General features: G+C 40.3%; 1 protein-coding gene across 1 annotated transcript in view; it reads left to right on the top strand.

The window, feature by feature from the left end:
* Nucleotides 1–19,723, top strand: part of PLD5 (phospholipase D family member 5) — a 493,927-nt gene that overhangs the window by 450,520 nt on the left and 23,684 nt on the right. The window contains exon 6 of the mRNA XM_060010723.1: nt 12,473–12,670. Coding sequence (XP_059866706.1) covers nt 12,473–12,670 — 198 coding nt within the window. The remainder of the gene's footprint in view (nt 1–12,472; nt 12,671–19,723) is intronic.

Below are 19,723 nucleotides of genomic sequence, written 5' to 3'. Positions count from 1 at the left end.
TTTTGTGGCAGTTAAGCTCTGGGAACTAACTGAATCATAAAAGTTGTATCTTCATACCCCAGTCCATGTTTGTAAAGTTAGGAAAGCAATGCATTAAACAATGTTGGAACACCTTGAGCAATGTTCTATTCCAAGCATCAGGTAAGGAGAGTGTGGTGAATGCTAAGATGAAAGACACAATAGGGCTGTGAACAACATAGATGAGTCAAAGGTACATTATGACACAGAACGAAAAGAAATATCTTTCAAAAATTCTGGCTGAATGTTTCCCTTATGAAAGGCAGGGCAGAAGCAGCTTGGGGTGTTCATTCCTGATTCAAATCCATGGAAATAGCCATAGGAGAATGCAGTTGAGGTCATTAGATGTGGGAGTTCATTCGTGGAAGTTTAGGAAGCCAATAAACAACACCCTTGGGCTTCCCTGGTGACGCAGTGGTTGAGGGTCTGCCTGCTGATGCAGGGGACGCAGGTTTGTGCCCCGGTCAGGGAAGATCCCACATGCCGCGGAGCGGCTGGTCCCATGAGCCATGGCCGCTGAGCCTGCGCGTCCAGAGCCTGTGCTCCGCAACGGGAGAGGCCACAACAGTGAGAGTCCCGCGTACCACAAAAACAAAAACAAAAACACCCTTCTCTTACCCACCTGAGCTCCAGGCCATTTTTTAAAATACCTCCAGGAATCAGACAGATGGTGATTAAACTGTCAGCTTTATCACTGATGAAGCCAGAATGGAAAACGTAGTTTAGATATGTGGTCAAAATTGGGCCTCCTGCTACTTTCCCAAGAATTAAACATTCCCAAGTTCAAGGCATGGCCACTGCAAATCTGTAGGCTGCTTCTGTGCATGCCCCATGGAGGGCAGAAGCCAAATGTCCAGAGAGAGACTAAGCTGCTCTGATGAGGACAGGCCTGCACTGGGCCTGCTGCTGCTGCTGCTGCTGCTGCTGCTGCTGCTGCTGCTGCTGCTGCTGCTGCTGTATTTATTCCCTAGGGATGTCACTCTTTCTTCCATGGGAGGAGTGAGGGAGCAGGTGGTAGAAAGAAGATGGAAGTTACCCTTTTCAATACAATTCCTGCTGACAGTAAGGAAGGGAGCGAGGGAAATCTGCCTGAGCCACACACCACGGCAGAGCTGGGCAAGTGCATTCATAATGTTCCTATGTAAAGTGCAGCAGGTCACTTCATGGCCTGGAACCTTCTCTGAAGAGTGTAGGTGTGTCAGAAGTGTGCATAAAATTGGATAATAATAATAACAGCAAACACTTGTTATTCTTCGTGGGGGACACTGTCCTAAGCAGATTCTAAATGTTTATTTAATCATTGCAACAACCCTATGAGCATTATTATCATCCCTTCTTGACAGAGAGATTAAGGAACTGGTCTGCTACCGACACAAAAGGTTAAGGAACTTGCCCAGAGTCATACTGGAGAAGGTTGTGTGAACTAGAATTTGAGCCTGGGTCCTTGCTGTACCCTCTAAAGCAGATAATCACCCTGACTGGATGGCCATTGCACTCAGGGTTGACAGCCAGCCCAGTGGTGGCCCAGACCAGAGGAGAACTGTGTCTTTTCACCATTCTGAGATGATTCTAGAGCTACACGGACAGGGAGGAGATGAGAACCAACGGGGCTGCGAGTATAGGTGTAACATTTCATTTTAAAAGCTAGGTAGCCTCCCGCCCTCGTTGTTCCACCACTGTGGTGTCAGAAAAGTGTCACAGTGCTGCCCATGAAGGAATCACTGATGGGGGAAACCTGGGAACCTCTGCTCCAAGCTACCAAGGAATGAATCAGGAGGAAGGGACCAGACAGAGGGCAAAGCATTTCTCTGGAACAAGAAGGGGATCCTTTGTTTTGAAAAATTTCAGAGCTTTTCTGTACTTCAAGGTCTCAAAGCAGACCCTGAATACTAAAAGAGTTTGTTAAATTATAATATACAAATGAAAACCCACTAAGTTCTATCCACTTGCCCCTTCTTCCCACAATTGGATGACTTGGCTGCGAAGAAGAGTAGCATGAGATTTATACATTTGGTGGGTTTTTTTTTTAGAAAAGATTTTCTCTCCAATTTCCTTAAGTATTTCATCTTTGCATGAATAAGAAGGGGGCAAATGGGTGCAATTCACATTGATATTAATATCCTGGTACATACATGGGCCAGGTGTTTATTGTACAAGCCTGAAAGGTAGATACAGTCACTCAGGTCTGGCCCAACATTTTGTCAAAAGAGAGTAGATCCTTGGAGGGTTTGAAAAGGGGATCAAATGCAATGAACTGAAAGTGGCATGATCTCAGCTTCCTCACTGCTCATTTAGAAGACAAGAGATTAAACAGGAATGATAGGAGAAGCTGTAGTAACATTTTGGAATCATTTTCAACTCTTCTAAAGAAGCAGGATAAAATTAAAGTAGTCCAAAAAATAACTGAAATGTGTTTCCAATTTGTTTCATCCCCTTCTACTCTCAGCCCCATTCTTTTAAAATTCCTCCCATTGAACATATGTGTATGTATAACTGATTCACTTTGTTATAAAGCAGAAACTAACACACCATTGTAAAGCAATTATACTCCAATAAAGATGTTAAAATAAATAAATAAAATAAAATAAAATTCCTCCCATTAACATTCTCTGCTCACTGTTTTATCTATTGATTTTCCTTTGACTAGCCAAGAAATCGATGTATGAATTCCTTACAGCCAAAAGTCAAAGATGCCAAAGGAATAATGGTACTTATAAAAGATGAAGCACTGATGGAAGGAAGGAAGGCAGGGAGGGAAGGAAGTGAGTGAAGGAGGGGAAAAGAAAAAGCAACACCCTCATTCATTCTACTGTCAACTGACAAAAAATGCACAACCTAGAAGTTGAGAAATATGTTTTGTCAGATGGACATACTGAAGATTTAAGCCTGGGAGACAGGCTTTCAGATAGCTCTGAGAAGTAACGGAGGAGCCAGGATATATAGGAGTTTTGCAAAAACAAACCAGGTAGTTGAACATGAAAAGATTTCTGCTAACTAAAGAAAAAACAAACATTTCAAGTTAATGAATTTAGCACCTTTCTAGTATGAGAAGATGCAAGAGTCTGGGCTCATTGAAATCATTCCTTTGATATGCACCTTATCTAGGGCCAGTATCCTATTTTTCTCCATCCTGAAAGCCCTCTGGGTGAACAGTCTGGGGTGATTGCAGGCAAGAAATTGATTTGTGAGTTCCTTACAGCCAAAAGTCAAAGATGACAAGTGAAGAGTGGTACTTTGGAAAGTAACATCCTTTGTCTACTTATATGGCAGGCAACATTCTTCATCCACACTATGAAGGAACACTGTGAGGTATCTACACAGCATTATTGGGCAAAAGAGCCAGGACTGGAATCACCGGACATTATTCTGTGATCTTGCAAGTCACTTCCCCTTTGGGGAGCTCAGTTTCCTTAATTTTGAAATAAGGTTGAACTAGCTGTTCTCTAAGGATCTTACATTCTCCTTTTTTCAATTAGTCACGTTCCTTCTGGCAAGCATTTTTATTCCCACTTGGTAACAAAGAAAATAAGACATCAGGAAGTTAAGTGGTATAGACCACCCACTGTGGAAGTGAAGGGGCTAGAGAGCACATTTCTGGGCAGGAGGCTGTCTTTGAGCTTCTGAGATTCAATTCTTTATTTTCCATCCCTAGTAACAAAAATTTCACCTTGAGGGCAGAAACAAAATCAAGTTAGAGCTCCTAGTGATTAAGTTTCCTGCAGTAACTCAGAATATAAATCAGCAGCTAACTGGATGCATGGGAGTTGCTTACAGTTGCAAGTTCGTCTTTGTCAAGAAAATTAAAGAAATACTTGTTCACATTTCTATAAAACCATGAAAACAACAAACCAGACATCCATAAATGATAGATTGAGCTGTGGTTAGGCTAATCTGAATTAATTATTCTGAGTTACAGCAAAGAACAATGCTAATGCCTCCCCTTATTCTGCTGACAAGAGCATCCATCAGATGCCTGCTTTGGCTTCTGCATCACCAGTAAAACCCACGAAACCAAGCCTGTCTCCCTTCATGCTGCCTCTCATGTCCTGAGTAGAAGGGGTTTCTTTTCTTCTCTCACTGCATTTCCTTTCATAACTCCCTTCCACTAATTTTGAGAAAATAAAGAAAAATGTTCTTTTGGTATAATTACATTTCCCCTGATTCTTATTTTGCTTTGAAATGGAGACTGCTAATATAAACAGAAATTCCAGGGCAGAAAAAAAGAGGACATGCATATAAACAGTAGGACTTAACCCTCACCCAGGGGAACTTCTAGTTCCTCTTTGTAATTCTTCCCGAAGATGAAATATTAAACTAATCTTTCAGCTTCCCTGCTCGCTAGCTGTGTGTTTGGAAAAGTCCCTTAGTCTCTCCATACCTTAGTTTCCTTACCCATGCAATGGGTTATTGTGAGGTTTAAATGAACACAGACTTGTAAAGCATTTAGAACAGTGTCTGGTGCACAGCAAGCACTATAGTAAACTAGTACTACCTCTGTTGTTATTTCTCCCTAAGCAGTAAGTTATAGTATCTGCTGGATTGTCTCAAACCCAACACTTCAGAAAATTTTTGCTCTGGTTGAAAAAACAAAAGCCAATTTCTTTTTTTTTTCCATCTTCACTTGATACCAGCCTAAACCAAATATGTATATTTAGAAATGGTTTTGAGTCATTCTAAGATTGGGAGAATGATACAGAGAGGAAGTAAAATTCTCTTTACATCTCTAGAGGGCAAAGCTTGGCTTCTTCCATTGCCTTTCGATTCTAAAGCTGTAATGTAGTCACAGCAGAATGATGTCAGAGATTGCAGATAAAAGGTCACAAAAAGCAGCTTACACAACAGGGGGAAAGGAACACTAAATCTTTGTTTAGAATATGGTCATTGGGAATATTTGTTGCTGGAGAAAATCTAAGTAAAGTGACCACTTGCATGTTGATGATGATAAATGGTACATAAGGGGAGCCCTGGGGATGATAAATGCTGAGAATGTTTATAAATATGTTTCCCCCTATCTGATCATACCTAAAGGGACAAACATCATTCATAATTATGGTGTCATTAAAATAAACCTGCTTATTTTATTGCTTCCAGATTTTCCATTAGCTTTTAAAGAATTGGTTCATCAGATTTCCAGATTAAAATGTGTGATGGTATGCATTCCAACACAAGATACATAACAGATTCAGCAACTGGAAGACAGAGAAACATGGAAAATGTTTCAGGAGCACCACTTGGCCTTAGGTTTTAATGGGCGAAGTCTCTTCCCCAAATGCAGCCTTTCTGTATGCCTTTACACAGAGCCATTATTGCCTTCATTCGTTCATTCCCCCTAAATGCTTCCTGCTTTGCTGCCTAGGCCACTTCCTGTTTCAACTGGAACCGTGTTGACTACCTAGTACTCCCTCTACAGTGTGACTTAGGATAGAAGAGCAGCAGACAACACACATTGAGTGCTGGTCACTGTGCTTCCTGCACTAACTTGTCTGCTTACTGCACTCACAACCGTGTGATGTGAATGTTCTGGGGATAAGGAGGTGTCATTGCCCTCAAGCCAAAAGCCAGCCTGCATGCTCGAGATGAGCAAGTTGCTCGTAACAAGGAGGAAGAGTGACACTGTGGCCACCTGCAGGATGTAAGGAAGCTGGTTTTAGGAAGGCCTTATGGGGTTCGGACTTTGTGCAAGGTTCTGTTGGGGAGTGTATAAGTAATCAAGGGCTTTGCTCAGGATTGGGTGCTATCAGGAGCAGGGCAACTTTGTGATTGGGTGTTTTAATAAGCTATCTGGGAACTTCCCTGGTGGTCCAGTGGTTAAGAATCTGCTTTTCAATGTAGGGGACGCGGGTTTGATCCCTGATCAGGGGAACTAAGATCCCACATGCCGCAGGGCTACTGAGCCCACGCGCCACAACTAGAGAGAAGCCCGTGCGCCACAATGAAGGAGCCTGTGTGACGCAACTAAGACGTGATGCAGCCAAAAGTAAATAAATAAATAATTTTTTAAATGCAATGTGATTAAAATTTTTTAAAAAAATAATAAGTCATCTGTATGGGAGGGGGATGAAGCAAGGCTAAAACTGTGATTGGTAAAGAAGCAGCAGTCACCCATATTAGCCAGGATGGGGGGTCTTTGGTCATTTCTGTGGCTTGGACAATGCTCATGTTTTGTCTGTGTTCACACACGATTACAGAGACGTCTTTTTTTTTTTTGTCTCAACTTCATCCTGGACAGTCAACAGAGTGGCCTGGTCTGATGCCAGTGTTCTGTGAGAGAGTTCATGTTTAACAGGAGATAACCAGGGCATAGCTTGAATGCCAGGTGAGTTCTTAGAAATATCAAGGCCAAGCTGACAGTCCCGTACCAGCTTCCGGGCGTCAAGGGCTATTTATCATTCTCAGCGGTGTTAAGAAGTTGAAGAGCTAGGCCAAAGTCATACAGCTCATGAGTTGAAGAGGCATAATGTTAATACAACTCAATCTGGTCCCTAAGCCCAAACACTTACAAACGATTTGCCCTCATTCAGCTTTTATGAAACATCCGTTTTCACCTTCCTGGATTTCCCAGGAGAATCCAGCTAAGCTTCCTGGCATATTCTGTGGAATGAATTGGATTGAGTCTGGAGAGCAACACTGACTTCAGTAAGGATCCAAGTCTAATGTGACCTAAACACAATCTATTTCAATGACAGTCTCTTGCCATCCTCCTTCTGTGCCTTTGTCAGAAATCAGATCTTGTTCAAGTATTCATGTGTATGGTTAGAAACACCCTTAGTTGGTGATCTCCTGCCTTTTAGCTCCAGCCACTCAGTTTGATAGAAGTGTCTTGAGGTTAATAAAGTGAACCCCTTTTTAGATATTCTTTTAGTATGGTAGAAAGTGCTGAGGAAACTTCCCTCAAGGACATAGGGGTACAGACAGCCTAAGGCAGGTGAAGCCGTGAAAAAAACAGACTAAGGAGACAAAACAGACAGAGTTCAGAGATAAGCTCTGCTACGTATTTGCAGTTACCTTGGGCAAGATTGGTGACCATGGCCTCAGTGCTCTTAACTCTAAAATGGGAATTAGAACATCTACCTTAAAACGTGTACTGTTAACATAACAAACCTTAACATGTAACTTTATGGTTTCTGTCTGTATCCCCTGCTATGGTCCATGCTCTGAGCCCCCAAGGGCAGGAACCGGGTCTGACTTATTCCCTGCTGCAGCCTCAGAACCCGGCATGTGACCATTCCGGCACCAACTCAACCTAGCCACAAACAGTCTCTGAGGAATGAATTTTATGCCCTCACACTTGACTGAGTGTGTGGAATCTGTTGGTAGTTAAAGTAAAATCGTTCACGGATAAAGAATTCTGCCATATCTGTTCCTGATTCAAACAAAGGATGTAGTAGAAGCATCCTCAGCAGGCAGAGAAGAAAGGTGGACCTTGGTATAGCTCAAGCTAACACTGTTTGAGCCAGGCACTGAGCTAAATGTCTTACATACATGTTTTCATCTATTCTTTGTAGCAATTCTATGATAAATACCCATTTACAGATAAAGGAAGCAAACAGATTAAGTACCTTGCCCTTGGCGGAGTTAGTCTGTCTTCAGAGCCTGTTCTGGGAGATGACTTCCTGCGTCTTGTTAGGTCATATGGAGAGGTCTCTCTCTCTCTCCCCTGTTCCTCTGCAGGGGAAAGCTTTCAGAGCTGCTACCCTGGCACCCTTCTAGATTTCAAATTTCACATTAACACTTACCCAGATTATTCACGCCATACCGTATTGCAGAGTGGTTGCTTTCTTACTAGGTATGGGGAGCTTGCACTAGTGTAGTGAGTACTTCACTTAACATTATTCTGTGTATTAGGAAAGAGTCAGTAGAGAATGACAGGGGGCAGTGGCTTTGTTCCCCAATGACAGCAGAGATGATGTAACCCCCGTGTGGAGACTAGGGGACAGCTGTTCCCAAGGAAAGAGGTACACAGGAGAGCACCGTATTCTTGTCCAGCCTTTGAACAGAAGACTCCAAACATACTTGTTTGCCATGTGTTGCAAGTAACCTGAAATCTCTAAAGGTCTGATGTGGAAAAACAAAGGATACCAAAGAGATCCAAACATACTGAAAGCCAGTCATGGCCACCGAGTTCAACTTTTGGTCACAAAAATCAAATGATTCCCTGGATTTGTACTTTCATGGCATTCTGCCTCTGGCTCTACTGGGCTTGGATAGAGCTGTGGATAAGGCAGTTTCCACTCAAAAGACTGTGTCAGGTTCTGTACCCCATTGTTGGTAGGTGCAGGAAACATGGTTAGAGGACAGTTGGCTCATTGACCAATACAAGAACTGTCATTGATGCCATCATTGAGCACCGTGCTTGTGAAAGTATTCCAGGTGGATCTCTGGGGCCAGCACGGCCACAGGTTTTATGTGTCCATGTCCAGGTTTGCTGCTCCAGGACCCTTGGCACCAGAAGAGAGGTTCTTGTTAGATTTGGGTGCTCAGTATCAGAGGCCCTCAGGCTGACCCAGAACCAGGGCTTCTGGGTTGAGAAGGAAGCTTGTTTTCATCTCTGACCACCATAAATTCATCTTGAAGGCCAGGTATTCGTTTGTTAAACATTTTCCAAGCAAGCACTATAGCCCAGCACTGGAAATAGAAATATGAACTTGATGCCTTCAGAGACTGTAGAGTCACTTAGGGGAAACAGACACAAAATATGTTTTAAAACGATAATACCGCGTAAAAATGTGCCACATCAGAAATATGTGCAAGTACGGTACTAGACAAAACAGGAAACATGGCCAGAAAAGGCTTCATAGAATTAACAGCAGTAGACCCATGGGTTGCTTACTAGCCATGTGCTAAGGTCAGTATAGCATAAGGGACCAAGCACACAGGCTTTGAAGTTAGACCAAAACTCAAATCTTAGCTGTATCATTTAGCAAACAACCATCCAAACCTCAGTTTCCTTCTATATAAAGTGGAAGGAATAAATACCATTATATCTACTATCAAGGTGAAAGGCACACTGCACCAGTTTCCTAGGGCTTCTAAACCACAAACTTGGTGGCTTAAAAGAGCAGGACCTTTTCTCTCACAGGTCTCTGAAGGTGCTAATGGAGAATGTTTCCTGTCCTCCTAACCTCTGGTAGTGGCCAGCAATCCTTGGCACATTGGCTTGCTGATGCATCATTCCAGTGCCTATGTTCGTATGTTCACCTCCCCTGTGTGTATGTGGCACAGTGTCCAAATTTTCCTTTTCTTATAAGGATGCCAGTCATATTAGATTTAGGGCCTACCATAATTCAGTGTGATTTCATCTTGATTGCATCTGCAGACACCATATTTCCTAATAAAGTCACATTCACAGGTTCTGTGTAGAAATGAATGGGACGAGGGGACACTATTCAACACAGTACCCACAACAAGTGAGCCCTCAGTCAATACTAGCTATTAAAATTAGGATTATTATTAAATTCTAACAGCAAAACTTGTAGATAGATATTATCCTCATCGAACAATAAACTAGAATTTAAGGGTTAAGTAATTTACCCAAGGCTAGTCAACAAGTAAGCTGCAGAACCAAGATGCAAATCTGCCTCATCTGACTTTAAAACCTGGGAGGGTCGCCAGCCACATTCAGGCAGGAGCCAGAAGGAGCTGATCTTGACACACAAACAGAAGTCTCTGGTCAGTATTGAGAGGCAGGTTGGGCAGGGAGAAGGGAATGCATGGTGGGCAGGAAATTGATGTCCCAAAGCCATAGATGGCAAGGCTGGAAGACCCCTGTAGACTTTATAAGCCCAACCCCTTCATTGTTCAGAAAAGGAAAAAAAGGACTCAGAATTGGATGACTTGCCCGAGACCCTATAATCTGGTTGGTGAAAGATCCTAGAGTTCAATCCACATCTTTGGCCTCAGGTCATTGTTGTTTGTCCCTTTTTTCCTGAGGATGGCCCCAAGCCAGGCCAGCCCCCTGGACATGCACTAACCTTGCCTGTGTCTGGCAGGCAAGGAAGCGTGTCTGGGAGGGGCAGCTGCTTACTTATGTGGCAACCTGAGTCTCAGCTCTGCTGCCCCCACTGCCACCACCAGACAAAGAGCCTATTTATAAAGCTAAACTGATACAAAGTTGAAAACCCTGAAATGATCAAGGCTTCCTTGGAGAAGATAATGTGGCAGCATTGACTCAATCTGGGAAAAGGCACAGAAGTGTGAAGGTCAAATGCAGAGCCTACTATTCCTGAGATTCTATCAGCAGAGACTGTGAAAACAGCAAGGTGGGCCCCATCTCAACCTGGAATGGGATTAGCAATTATTAGCAGTTATGCTACACAGTTTTTGAAAATCCCTGAGATTAGAAAACACATAAGTATGTGTAAGTCTCTCCCCTTGCCACTGTTAAGGCCTGGGTGTTGAAGACCCTGCCTCCAACTCCCTCATCCTTTCTCCACAGCCAGGCAAAGGGACCTTTCCAGTTCATAGCCTGTCCACACCCCCTCTACCTCACCACCTCCCTCCCCATGTCCTTTGGCATAAATGCCAAACTGCCCATCCCAGCACAGAGGCCTCTGGGAATCTGACACACCTGTCCCACCAGTTTTACCCCCTGCCATCAAATTATTTACCCACTCACATACACATACACATTCTCCCTTATCTCCCTCAGCTTCAGCTGCACAACTCTGATTCTATCCCACTGACCTCAGTGCCTTTGCACATACCTGATATGCCCTCCCCACTCTAGTTCCTCCCACTTTCTTAACCTTTCTTAATTGTCCTTAATGTTTGTGTCCATTCAATTCTAGAAATCTGTACTAAAGCAATCCTTGTACAGGCGCACAGAGATGTGTGTACAAGGGTGCTCGTTGCTTTATATTTTGTATTAGAGGAAAAATAAGGACAAGTCCATCAGCAGGTTAAATAACTTGTGTCCATCTATTCTGTGGTCGCTGTGGAGCTGCTAAAATGATGCCAGCCAGGTATAGATGAATGTGAAAAGATCTCCATGATGCACTGTATTAGGGAGTCCTAATAGGAAAGGAGAGATGGGCCCCTACACAGCTGGTGACCTCTCCTATAATCCTGAGAAGAGTATTGAGTAGGGGGGTGGAGGAAAGGAATGAAGTTAAACACCTTCCAAGGTGTCCCTGACAAACCCCTCACTGGGTGTTCAGACCATGAGGCATGTGTATTTATGCTGTTAAGACCAAAATTTCACTTTTTCACTTTCATTGACTAAATCAGAAATCATCTATAATTTTTCAAAGTGATAATAGACTTGAAGCCAGTGCTGCTACGTTCCTGGGTGTATTTGATCAAGGGTGAGAAAACCTGCATCAAATTCTGAATCTACTCCTGACTAGATCTCTCACTCGGGGGGATATATTTTTGCTTACCTGTGTAAGATTTACTTTCCTCATCTGTGCATCGAGGGAGGTGGACAAAATAATCTCTATGATATCTTTGTTGCAAGATTCTATTGGTCTCTTACTCTTGAGGCTTGTGCAATGTTAATAAGAATAATAATTGCTAATATATTTTAAATGGTTACGATGTGATAGGCACTATTCTAAGCCCATAAAATATATTAACCGTGTTATGCATCATAGCAATTGTATGAAATAAATACTATTGTCTCCTTTTTATGGAAGAAGAAAATGATGCCCAGAGATTAAGTATCTTAAAAGTCACACAGGGCTTCCCTCTTGGCGCAGTGGTTAAGAATCCGCCTGCCGATGCAGGGGACACAGGTTCAAGCCCTAGTCCGGGAAGATCCCACATGCCGCAGAGCAACTAAGCCCATGCACCACAACTACTGAGCCTGTGCCCTAGAGCCCATGCTTCATAACAAGAGAAGCCACCACAATGAGAAGCCCGCACACCACAACGAAGAGTAGCCCTCGCTTGCCACAACTAGAGAAAGCCTGCACACAACAACAAAGACCCAGTGCAGCCAAAAATAAATTTATTTTTTAAAAAAAGTCACACAAAGTCACACAGTAGAAATTTGTAGAGTTGGAACCTAATTTCAGGCAATCTGATTCCAGAATCCATGATCTAAAACATTCTGTTATGTTGCAACTAAAAGTCAATCTTTATATTGCTGCACGATCTAAGGATTCATACCAAAAAATTTAATGTTGAAGAAAACAATCTGAAGAGCTGATATAAAAAGTGTAGGTGAATATGGAAAAATTATCCATAAGAGCTCAAATGCAAAACTCCAGCAAAAGTTTTCCTTAAATATTTAAGCATTTTAATGATGCATCATTTCTGTATACCATAATGTGACTGTATCTACATACTTACAGATACAGTGTATATATATAGTTGTTAGAGTATAACAATTGCAAGAAGAAAATATCGCTATTGCTATTATTGCAGTCTTTTCTCTGAGAATACTACATTTTTTTCTCTGAGAGTAACACCATCACATGTACATGGCATTGATGCTTTCGTTTTACTTTCACAGATGAAAGAACTTGGTGTCATCTTCTACAACTGCAGCTGTCTGGTCCTAGATTTACAAAGGATATTCGCTTTATATAGTTCATTAAAATTCAAGAGCAGAGTACCTCAGACCTGGTCCAAGAGGCTCTATGGGATCTATGACAATGAAAAGAAATTGCAGCTTCAGTTGAATGAAACCAAATCTCAAGCATTTGTGTCGGTGAGTTTTGCCCTCTTCTCCTCCTCCCTCCTTCCTCCAAAGGCCCTTTATTATGTTGCAATGTTCAAGTGTGATCTTGTGTTGGGCAAAAATGAATTTGACAGATCAGTTCAACACATCCCTTGAAGAGTTAAAATATATCCATTCTTATACTCAATCATATGCTGTCCCTAGTTATAATAACAATACATGTGAATAATCATTCCTAGTTTCAGATACTTTGCATTATCTGATTTGATCCCCCCCCAGTCACCCCTTAAGGTAGACCCAGGATTATGACTGTGTTACAAATGAAGATATTGAAGTTTATCTACTAGCACAAAGACTGTCAGATGGCAGGTGCCAAGAGAAACACAAGTGCCCAGGTCTTCTGATACCAGACGCTATTTTTGATGCCTTTCATCAATGATTTTCAGACTTGATCTTAGCAGTAGAACCCTCTGATAAACAAATCTGAGGGAACCCCAGTGTGTAAAACAGACAAAAGCAGAACTATTGTATTTGATTGGGGCTGGAGGGCAAGAGGCCCATCCAAAAGGGCAGGGCACTGTTTCCAGGCCTCTGATTACACTTGAAAACCATCCCCCTCTGCCCACACACCACAGTTATCCCCAGTGTTGCTGAGAGTGGGCAATGTAAATATCTGGACCTACAGTTCTGGTCCTCAAACTTTAAAGTATCTAAGAACCAGAGGGGCAACCTGTTTAAAATGCAAACTTACAGTCCCCCCATCCTCACCAGGATCTGATCCACTGGACCTGGGTGAGACCTTAGAATTTTGATTTGAATCAGGCTTCTGAATGATCCTGATGCTCAGGTAAACTTCTCTAAACCATGCTCCCAATTTAATATAGCTGTTTCTCCACTGTCAAGCTGTGCTTCTATGCCAACAACTTTCATGTCACTGAAGAGCGTTTCATGGAAGAGTGATAGTAGCCTTTTTGCCTATTTAAATGAAAGCACATTTTGAAAATTTAGAAATCTAGCAGTGGAGAGAAAATTGAAGTTGCTTGTCTTAAACAAATTCACATAAGTGTGAATAATATAAAATAGACTATGAAAGATTTTCATCAAGTAGAACTAAAAAAAAAACCCTTTTTTTGGTATGTGTGGAGGTCAATAATACAGTAGCATGTAGCATATCATATAGGGCATTTTACTAATAAAATGCATATATTCAATTTTATTTCCTCTCAAGACAACCCTATAAGACAAGAAAACCAGATATTATTCTCAATTTGTAGATTAGTTGCAATAAGAAATTTGCCAAGGAACCACTAATCCATATGGTAACATCACACCCCAGGAGTCCAGTAGAACAGATTGAAGCAGCAAGAAATAGATGAATTATAAGCAAATTTCAGATAGTTGCTGGATTTTGAATTTACAGTTTGAATCTTAGAGATAAGTGAATGTCATTGTTGCATAAATTTAAATTCTGACCCTTAAAAAAGTGGGGGAGTCCTCCTTTGTTGATCCCAAAGTTAACATCTCTGCTTCAGAGAGAGGGCCCAAGCCTTTAATAAAATGTATGAAAATGCAAGGGCTTTGCTGTATTCCAGGGCAAATTTATAAACTGATTTTTATTAAATGGTTTGCCACAAAATAAGTTGAGCTTTTTTAACAGTCCTTCAAGTATAGTCTTTTAAACCATACAGCACCTTTGTTTTCTATTTTTATTTATTTTATTAATTTAAATTATTTTATTTTCCATTTCTTATTAATATCTCAAGCCTACCTTTGAATTTCAGTTCAACAGAAATTAATTGAACACCATTTTTACAGAGGTATAAAATCTTACAGGTATAAGATAAATAAAAGTCAATATTCCCAATATTGGAATTGGTGTCATTTACTTAGAGCTCCTTGATATCGCTTCTTTTATAGCATTTATCACATTTTTGTAACTATTTATTTATTATCTCTCCCACTATTTTATCAGGCTCTGAAGGTTACATACTGTACTTTCTTCATTATTGTTATTCCCGGTACCTCCCTCAAGCCTCCCTAAAGCAGCAATAAATGTTAGATTGTTTCTACTAGTAGTAATATCAATAAGAAGTTCCAGGATACATATAGTTTTCTGAGTATATGTGCCTAACAAATGCCAAGACAAATTTATTTAAGTTCAAAATATTTGTTGTAAAATATCTTAAAATAGTATATTATATTTTTATAAGCTGACAGTCCCGACTAAATTAACACACAAAATATATATATTTGAAGGCCTTAAGAATTATCATTACCAAAATTAGATTTTAGGTGATAATAACTTAGCATGGTTAAATATAAATTTTAAGTTATGATATAGATATGAATTATTTCTAATTTTCTCATGGAACACAAAGAGACACTTGGTTAGATTTAAGTATGTGATTTCTAATAACTTGGGGCCAGATCATTCTAATTTTCTTACATTCCCCATTGAAATCAGAAGATAGGAACAATAGGCTGAGTTTTTGTCCTATTTGGTGGAGTTCTTTTTAGAGCTCTTGAGATTATGCATTTGATTTCCAAGATAAAGACTAGTTAGTTCAAGGTCTGTTTTTATCAATTTGGGTGCTAGACAGATTTCATTTCTTGTTGTTTATTGTTTAGTTCATTCATCCATCAATCATTAAACTGAGATTTATTTAGTGAGTGAGGGCAGGCATTGAATAGAACTTGGTGCTACTCTGAAAAATATAATTAAATACCCCTTTATAATCTCTGCTATATATTTTAATTACATTTTAATAGATTTATTGATATATAACTTACTACCATAAAATTCATCCTTTTAAAGTATAAAACTCAGTGGGTTTTAGTATAGTCACAGAGTTTTACCTTCTCCACCTTCTCCACCTTCTAATTTTAGAATATTTTCATCACCACAAAGGAAAAAGCATTAGTAGTCACTCTCCATTTTCCCCTTCTCTCAGCCCTTAGAAACCACTAATCTACTTTCTGTGTCTAAGGATTTGCCTTTTTCTAGACACTTCATATACATGAAGTAATACAACATGCAGTCTTTTGTAACTGACTTCTTTCACTTAGTATAATGTTTTTGAAGTGCAAGACTCAGTACTTTTCCCTTTTTATGGCCAAATAATATTCCACTGTATGGATATATCACATTTTGTTTATCTGTCCATCAGCTGATGGACATTTGAGTGTTTTTACCTTTTGGCTATTGTGAATAGTACTCCTATGAACCTTCATGTACAAATATTTATTTGAATATCCATTTTCAGTTCTTTTGGGTTTATGCTTAGGAGTGAAATTGCTGGGTACTGTGGTAACTCTATGTTAAACATTCTGAGGCATTGACAAACTTTTCCAAATTGGCTGCACCATTTTACTATTCCATCAGCAATAAATGAGGGTTTCAGTTTCTCCACATCTTTGCCAACACCTGCTATTTTCTGTTTTATTTTAACCTTCCTGGCGGGTGTGAAATTTGTCTTATGATTTTGATTTACATATTTTAATGCACTTACTGGCCATTTGTATATCTTAATACACTTACTGTCCATTTGTATATCTTTTTAGAGAACTGTCTGTCAAATCCTCTGCCCATTTTTCAATTAGATTACTTGTTTTTTTGTTATTGAGTTGTAAGAGTTTTTTATACATTCTAGATACAAGAATGTACTTGATTTGCAAATATTTTCTCCCATTCTGTGGGTTGTCTTTTCATGTTTAATTACATTTTAACATATATATTCTGGGAATGGAGTATGAATTATTTAAAAAAACCAGGAAACTGTTATGAAATAAATCAAAACCCTACTAAAGCAAGTGTTTAATGAATATGCAAAACAAGGTACATGCAAATATAAGGCATTTATAGATGTAAGAAAGAAACATAGATTACTTATTATCAAGATGCCTCAAGAGCACTTGATTGGTAAAAGATCATCACAGAGCTGAAATAAAGAAAAGGATCTGTATTTTCCTTCTCCTTATATTTTGCTATGGAATAAAGGAGTACACAGTGCAAGGCTCAGAAAATTAATTCAGGAATGATAAAAAGGGAAGTTAACAGCCTTCTCTGTAATTAAACAATCAGAACTAGTTAATTTCCTCTGACAAATCAGAGGACACAGTCAAGTACTACCATGACCGCAGGGGCAGAGGTACTCATACAAATAGTCATGCATTTCCTTAATAAACACATGAAGCATCTGCCATGCTCTAGGCATTGGGCTGGCAATGGGAACATAGGAAAGAAAAAGGTATGTACAAATAAAGGTCTATTCACACATGGATGGAAATACCTAGAGTGAAGCAACTCCAGCTAGGAGTAGAGGTTGGGGGTCATACAAGCCTCCAACACTTACTAATTTAAGAAGCACTTTCACATTCATTCCACAAATATTTATTGAGCGTATAATATGTGTTAAGTATGGCATGGCACAAGGTGCCAGAGACATGCAACCAAGCAGTTCACAAGCTGGTGGAGAATCACACAGACGAATGCAGTACAATGTAGCATGTGCTGGAATGACGCTGCACAAAGCAGGAATCTTATGTTGATCACTGATGTATGCCAAGTGCCTAGACTAGACCTAGGTGCGTGGCAGGTACTTAGTAATATTTGATGAATGAATGAAAGCAAGTACAGAAGAGGAGCAGACCCAGCCAGGAGTAGGCCATTCTCTTATTTAAGCCACAAGGCAAACCAGTGTGAAAGATTTGTTACTGTTCTTATCTCATTGGAAACAGAGGCTCAGGAAGTGTAAGGGACATGCCTAGCATGCTACAGGTTATAAATGCTGGAACCTGGCACATCACGAGCATATAAATGCTCTATCACCAAAGGCACAGTATCCAAACTTATTAGAAAATAGCAAATGTAAAGAGACCAGCAACTCTGTGTCTAAATTTGTTCCTCCCTGAAACCAAAATCCAGTTTTGGGAACATGCAAGGAAATTCAGGAAATTCCTAACTGAAGCAAAAACATGGGCATTTGGACACATTTCAGAGTTGACCTAGGCTCCTGTCTAGAGCTAAGATCCTTAGATTCTTCATGTTAAACCTAAAGAATGTTTATTTTTTTTATTTTTATTTATTTATTTTTTTAACATCTTTATTGGAGTATAATTGCTTTACAATGGTATGTTAGTTTCAGCTTCACAACAAAATGAATCAGTTATATATATACATATGTTCCCATATCTCTTCCCGCTTGCGTCTCCCTCCCTCCCACCCTCCTTATCCCACCCCTCCAGGCGGTCACAAAGCACCGAGCTGATCTCCCTGTGCTATGCGGCTGCTTCCCACTAGCTATCTACCTTACGTTTAAAGCAGACCCAATAGGCTGAGGAAATTAATGAATTTGAATATTTAATTTATTAATGGAGATAGAAAAATGAGTAAAATGCAATTCCTAAAATCAAGGTATATCAGTCCAAGCAAGGACATGAGACAAGTGTGAGTAATTATAAGTTGGAATACACTAAACAATATAACAAATAAATCATATTATGGGAGGACAGAAAAGGAGAAGTAGCCTCTAGGTGACAATATTAAAAAGTTTCATGAGGAGATAGTATATGAGCTAGAACTTTGAGAATGTATAGGACTCTGATAGGCAGAGACAGGAAAACACATCAGCCGGAGGGGCTGGCAGGAGCAAATACACAGAGGCAGACAAGATGAGAACATAGCCATGGGCTGACGATTATTTTATTTTGGGGCACAGAAGGCATGGTAGCCAGTAAATGAAGGAGACAGAGAAATGGGAGGGCCAAAACTCAGAGGATACATGGATCCATCCCTCCCAATGAGATCAGACGGGATTCCAAGAAACCAGGAGTCCTGAGAGTGACACATGTTTGTTTGTTTGTCTTTTAAGCATCGAGAAGACAAGGAAATGAGTTCAGAAGACATATAAAAGCCCCAGCAAACAGCACCAGTGCCTGAATGAGGGAAACAGCAATCTGGAGTAAGAGGCAGGGACAACATGAGAGACACTGCAGAAGCCCAAGCCATCTATCTTGGTGACAGATGGGGTATCTGCATATGTGTGTGCTGGGGAAGAAGTGTAGGATGAGCATTGGCTTTTGTTTGTTTGTTTTTTAATTTATTTTTTATTGTTTTGTTTTGGGCTTTTTTGTTGTGGTTTATTTCTCTCTTTTAGCGTTAGGGTTTTTTTTTTTTAATACTTAAAAGCTCATCCTCATTCCAGAAGGAAAGTAATTTAAATCAAAAACTCATTCTGATACTCACCTGCCAAGACAACATTCTGAGTAGGGACGCCTGGTGGGTTTGGCCCTTAAACAGGCTCCTTTCTCAGTTCCACACTCCTCCCCAGTTGGGCATCCAGTCCAAGAGCTTCATCTTCCCTCTCTCTAAGCTGGGATAGGGATTCCCACCAGCACTGTGTGGGGAGTTGTTCCCAAACATTTGTCAGGGACCCTGACCACCATTACTGGTAGAACATTTGATGAAGGACCCAGTACTGCCATTCCAGGCAGTTCCAGAAACTGTTTATATGGGCTTTGGTACTAAGCACCCATTGATTTTTTTGTGTTCCTTCACTTGGTTTCTTGCTTGTCAGAGTAATGCAGGAACTACAGAAATGCTCCTTTCAGTCTTGTCCAGTGGAAAACCAATGAGAAAACCAAAGTACATCTTTCCCTTTCTATAGCAACTTTATCTAAAAACATCATACTTCTGTAAGATGGAAACCACTTTGAGCAACATGAGAAAAATACCTCAAGTATAATTTGCCTCTTTTTTCATTTTTCTTAAGGCCCTGTCTCTCCTTATGAACTTGGCATCTTAATAAGTCACTTGGTTTTTCCTCTAGAATTACTGATGACCCTTTCTCAACAATCAACACTCCTCTTCCTCACTCGATGAAAGATTTGGGAAAAAAAAAAAAAAACCACAAGATTTTTAGACCATGTATCTTGAACATCTTTATGGCCACATTACCTTTCAAGTGAAATAACTTCTAGCATAAATGGCTTGCTGTATGCATATATACACTATATATGGTAATGTCTGAGAAAATTAACTATGTATGACAGGGATGTATACCAAAGTCACGTTAAGTTTAGAGT

This window comes from Delphinus delphis, chromosome 1, assembly GCF_949987515.2.
Source record: "Delphinus delphis chromosome 1, mDelDel1.2, whole genome shotgun sequence".
NCBI classification, from domain to species: Eukaryota; Metazoa; Chordata; class Mammalia; order Artiodactyla; family Delphinidae; genus Delphinus; species Delphinus delphis.
The sequence above is the reverse complement of the archived record's forward strand: the minus strand, read 5'-3'. Positions and strand labels throughout refer to the sequence as shown.